Raw genomic sequence first — 5707 nt, forward strand, 5'->3', positions numbered from 1 at the left:
CTACAAAAGTTATATTCTTTCAATTCAAAATAAGATTTATACATTTGCATGGAATGTGAAAGGTCACCATATCGCTTGGAGTCAAAATGGATTGTTGGATGGAGATAAAATAATTACCTTAATTGAAAATTTTGAAAACAAATAATGCATATTAGTTTGTTAAGTTAGTAAGCTTATAACTACTAGCTTGTCCAACAAAATTTAACTTTCAAGAACTAGATTAAATGTCTGAAATATATCTAGAGTTAAAATGTATAAAAAAATAGATTTCCAATATTTTTCATTTCTAATTGAACAAGCCCCACCCAAATGCTATTAGACTACTACAAAATCATTAAATATATGAAAAAAATATAATATTAAATTGGTTTATTTAATTAACTAAATATTTACTTTTTATTTTATACAAATATGTTTATTAGAAATTAAATAACATTGTAAAAACATTTTTCTGAATAAGCTTATTTTTTATGTTAGATAATCGATCGATATAAAAACCTTAAATTATTTTAAAATACGCCATAATCAATAGTTATAAATAAAATACGCCATAATCAATAGTTATAAATCATTACCTTAATTAACAGACCTTTAATTATACACATTTTTTTCTTCCCCAAGAAAAGAATCCAGTGCAGAAATGAAAATATGCACTCTATGATAACAAAGTCGTGAACTAGGGCTTGCCAGAATTATCATATTTTAAATTAACTCGGAGCTGGAAGCGAAGAATAACTTTACTCCAACCATGTGGAAAGATTATACAGATTTCTAAACCTGAGCATCGAGATTCTTTGTTCATTTCAAGAGAAATCTTTGCACAATTTTTTCCCTACAATTCAAATTACCCATGGGTTTATTTCCAAAACACATTTGAAAAGAATTAATTTATTCCAAGAATCAGGTTTTTGTACAATCGATAGCTACCTTGAATTGAACCCATGAAAAGAATTCAATATATTCCAAGAATCGGGCTTTTGTACAATCGATGTCCACCTTGAATCGAACTCCCGCTGGGTCTTCAATGCATAACAAATCAATGAAATATAAAATGTATGTATCACTTTAATGGCAGTAATCTCCAAAAATGCCGGACAACATAATAAAGAGAAGAGACCAAAAACAGAGTATTCCACCTCTGTGCAACTCTTCCCAACTTCCCAAGACAATCGCCCAAGACACCCACAATTCTCTTCTTCTGGTTTTTCCCCCTCTTTACATTAATGGGGGTCGTCTCCTGCATACGCCTTGCAAATATCAAGCAAGCAACCTTGCTTTTGAAAGCCTTGGGGTTTTTCTCCTTTTTCTTCAATACATTTTTCAGTTTACTGAGCTTCGGGGTACGAATCTGATCCTCTCTTTCTCTGCCACTGGTCACATGGAGGGAGGTCGTATGGACCTCCAAAGCCGATCCATATTCAGGCTCATCAGTTTGTGAAACAGAGAACACACTGTCAATATAACTAAGGAGGCAGTGCTCCTTCATTCCATCCATGGAAACATGGGTGAGCTTTAAGGTCAAGTATCTTTCAATGTCATCTTCAGCTTCGGTGGTGTCGATGTCGGTGTTGGTGTCACAATTCAGATCCTCTTCGATGCTTTTTTCGGCATCGAGCAGGACCATTTTTCCAGCAAAGGCATAGCCAGAGCCGAATCGGAAAGACAAGGCCAAGGCCAGCAGGCGGTGGACTAGACCACGCGCCAGCCACGGAAGCCATGATGCGGCCTGCGTGGCCACGGTGGCTGCACCCAATGTATCAATGTGTTTCTTGGATACCTTGAACACAGCCTGCGTTATGAAAAGGCCTAGCCTCGCCACATTAAATAAGTCCTCTAACGGACCAGCGGCGAGGCCAGCCCACAATGTGTAAAGAGCGTGGGCTACAGGCATTACTTTGGGGATGATGTCATTCCTTGAGACAATGTGAACGAAGTGCTTCTTGTAGCGTTTGTTAATGTGCTTTGCTAGGGCTAAGTCAGCGAAAAAGGGGCACCCAAATGTGTAGCATTGTAGTTGCTCGTGGCACCAGGGTGGGGTTATTTCTAGCAACCGTAGTGTTAGCAACGATGCGACAGCGCCCCCTAGAGAGTGGCCTGTTAGAACCACGTTTTGGCCTCGTATTAGCAACCGTCTGAAGTAATGTAATGGAATGCTTTTTGCTCTGTCCAGAAAACCTGTTACATATTGGAAATGGGGAAGCATATCAGTACGATGCTCCAATCTTGACAAGACTGTTAAAAAGTTTTACAATGGCATCGAACATCATTTCAGCACGAATTACACTTTTCCTATCATTTCAGCATATATTTAAAAAAAAAAAAATTTGTTGGAAGTCAGTATTTTTCCATTAGTCTTTTTGATTAAGTACGAAGGACTGAGAAGAATCCATTTATAGTTGGACTCTTTGGGAACCTTTCAACTTCACAAATACACCAAGGGCCCTTTGACATATATTTATTTTAGAATTTTGATTGTCCAGAAGATCATAAATCTGTAAAAAGATTTTTTTCCTCTTTCAATTTAAAAATGGTGATTTTATAGCTATTACTTTTTATTATCAATGTTGTAAGAAATTATTGTATTTTGTTTAGTCATATTGTATAATCTATCTGAGTACTTGTGAAAGTAGAATGATACATCAAACAACATAAAAAGAGTTAAAAAGAAGTCAACTGTTTTCTGAATATATTATTATTTATGCATTATAGTTTGTTGCATAAAAGTTTCTATCATAAAATTTCACAGATGTAATTTCAAATCATTATCAATTTTTTTGGATAGTTTGGTGGGTCTGTATTTTAAGTGAACTATTTGTTGAAATGTTTCAAAAGGTCTTAAAAATATTAGACTAGTAGTTGTACATTTGATCTTCTGATATCATATCATGTTAGTTCTCTTAAACAGTCTAAATAAAATGAGATAGTAGTTGTACACAAGTCATAATAAATTTATATCACTTCTACTCATCAAATATAGATTAGTAAATTTGAAATCTACTAAAAGTTTATAATCAAAATACATTTCTTAAATTTATATATATATATAATCATACTATTATATAAATTCCTGACATAACAATTTGTAACCATTAGAGAAGAGAAAATTATTATAAAAATTACTTTTGAAATTAATGAAGTTAATAAAATATTATCCGTCTGTATATCGAGGTCTCGCGTTCGAAACTGGACTAATTCCAGTGAAAACAACCGAATGAAAATCCCTCAAAATGTTTGAAACCCTAGTTAAGCTCTTACACAAAATTCGAGAGTAACTTCAGAATAGAAAACTTTAAATTTTAAAAAACACTCGGTAACGAAAATAGAACAGATAACCTGCATGCGCAGCTCCGACGCCCAGGCTCACGGACCTCTGCATCATATTCAGATCCGTTAGGGCATCCAGAAACCCCGTGGTGCCTCTGCAGGCGACTATCATGTGACCGCAGGCTATGCTTTTCACGACCAGCAGAACCTGTTTGCTCTTCCCGAAACCCTCATTTTGTAGCTCCTCTTCAGCCAAAAACTGGTACTTTGCGGTTTTCGGGAGGCCGAGCTCTCCGTCGAGAATAGAAAGCTCCTCCTGAGGGTTTCTGCTGTAAGCCACAGCAGAAAGAATTAGGGCGTCCACCAGCCATACCGGATGCCGATCTTCCTTGATTATTTGGCTCAGCGACGCCATGGATCTGCTTTCTTTGGAAATAATTAGGCTTCCGTTCCTCTTCATCGATAAAAGAAGGTATATAACACAATTCCCTTCGATTTGCACCGAAAGAAGCAGAGAATCTACCTTTGAGCAAATCTGCCCTTTCCACAAAAACTTCTTGTTCAAACCCTAAGGAAATATCCCTTCCTTGCTTCAAAATATACTAATTTATTCTGTTTGTCTGCAGAGAATTTATGTTTATTAACAGATAAAACGTCATTGCCTGTTGTGATTATCCATTGCCCGCGACACACGTAAACCTCACTAGACTTCTGCAATCAATGTTTCATCTCTTCTATCGCACTCTTCGTAAGTTATGAGAAAATTAGTCAGATAAGTACATCCCCGGAATTACTGGAGTTTGTCAGGCGCAAATTATTTGGTAGAAAAACAATTTCCATGCTTTGCGCGCCTTCACGACACCGAGTCCGAGCCTTATCAGATTAAAGACAACCTAAGAAAGGTTCCAAGGCATGTTTGAGGACAAATGGAATGAAAATGGTCAAAATAATTGGTTTAGGGGAAGAGGCCTACTAATTGTTGGGATGAATAATTGTGATAGAGTTTTGTTATAGATATTTTCTAATAGTCGACCATATATGTATCAATAAAGATCATTTGTTTGGTTGATAATTAATCAATTAGTGCATCACTATTGGGGCATTTATAACAACTACTTCTACATTTATCCACAAGTACTCGTGTTTCTAGGTGAGTGATTATTGGGGGGTGAACATAATGGGTATCAGGCAAGTGCTTTAAAATGACACTTTTTGACCACTTTACAACCTCTATAAAGAGATTCATAAATGGTCAAATTTTGAAACCTTAGCTTTAAGCTCTTGAGTCATGTACAAAGGTACACTGAAAAAAATGACATAATTTGACTTATGATTTACGAGATCTAGGTGCACGAAGTTAGCCTCAGTCGCTACTAGACCTTTTCTCCTAATGGTCAAGAATTTTTTCTTTAATTTTAAAAAAGTAAAATTTATGATATTTTTACCAGAATTTAACTATATAGTAATTTGAGTCAAATTCATTGATCAATGTTTCTTGAGTGATGATTCACAACAATCCATCCCCCATGAGACTGAATGGAACACTTAGTGCTCATTCCATCTAAGTGATGCTCATAGAGGTGAAACATCAATACTTCATGAAATAGAGGTCAAGGAGTTTGGCGCAAATTACTACACACTTTAATTCTGATAGAATTATCACAACTTGATTATTGTGGAAAATATTTCCTACTTATTAATTAGAATTTATGTTTTTGAAAGAGAGGTTGTAAGTTTGAATTTCAAATTATAAGGTATGCATGAGGTAGTCTCATATTATTGTCACCATTTGTAGGCTCCAAAAACAAGTGGTTAGCATCATGGGCTACGAAAATTCATTTCCTTTCTTTTCCTTCGAGTGAAGAGCATTGCAAGTCATTGTAACTATATTCATGTGATTTAAGCTCCTAAATGATACATCTTCAATATTTTTTTAATTTTCATACTTCACTCTTAATAGTCATTATTCTCGCTTCTTGATTGTAAAGACAAATGTTGTGAGATCTGTTAGTTTTAGATAGCTTGGACAGTTGTTCGTCCATGTGTGATTAATTGGCAAATAATTGTTAGAGTTACAACAAATATTTGTTAATTATTTGACTCCTTCTAGAAGCCACTAGTAACCTATTGGTTAGGTTGTTTTTATCGAGAAGCAACTAGAAACTTCTTGGCTAAGTTGTCTTTATGAAGAAGCAACTAGAAACCTCTTGGTTAAGTAGTATAAAAGGGGTCAAGGAAGGCATTTGGTGAACAAAAAAGTACAGAGAACCAGAGTTATAGAAGCATTTGTAGTATTAGCAAATGAGTTTGCAATGATAGCAAACAGTCTTACATTGTTAGCAAATGAGTTTGCAATGATAGCAAATAATCTTGCAGTGTTAGCGAGGGTGTAGTGATAGCGTTGGGGATAGCAGTGGGGAATATTTGCAGGAGAAAATAGGAG

At 35.4% G+C, this 5707-nt stretch overlaps 1 protein-coding gene across 1 annotated transcript; it reads right to left on the reverse strand.

The window, feature by feature from the left end:
- Positions 1-872: 872 nt before the first annotated feature.
- On the reverse strand, positions 873-4185 carry LOC149571890 (uncharacterized). The gene is made up of 2 exons (XM_089813298.1): positions 3334-4185; positions 873-2175 (listed from the first exon to the last, which is right to left on the reverse strand). Exons 1-2 carry the CDS (start codon positions 3722-3724, stop codon positions 1061-1063), a joined length of 1506 nt encoding a protein of 501 aa, XP_089669424.1. The 5' UTR covers positions 3725-4185; the 3' UTR covers positions 873-1060.
- Between the last annotated feature and the right edge of the window lie 1522 nt (positions 4186-5707).

Source organism: Cupressus sempervirens, chromosome 2, assembly GCF_028749045.1.
Source record: "Cupressus sempervirens isolate cs-2001-9-10 chromosome 2, ASM2874904v1, whole genome shotgun sequence".
Classification (NCBI taxonomy): Eukaryota; Viridiplantae; Streptophyta; class Pinopsida; order Cupressales; family Cupressaceae; genus Cupressus; species Cupressus sempervirens.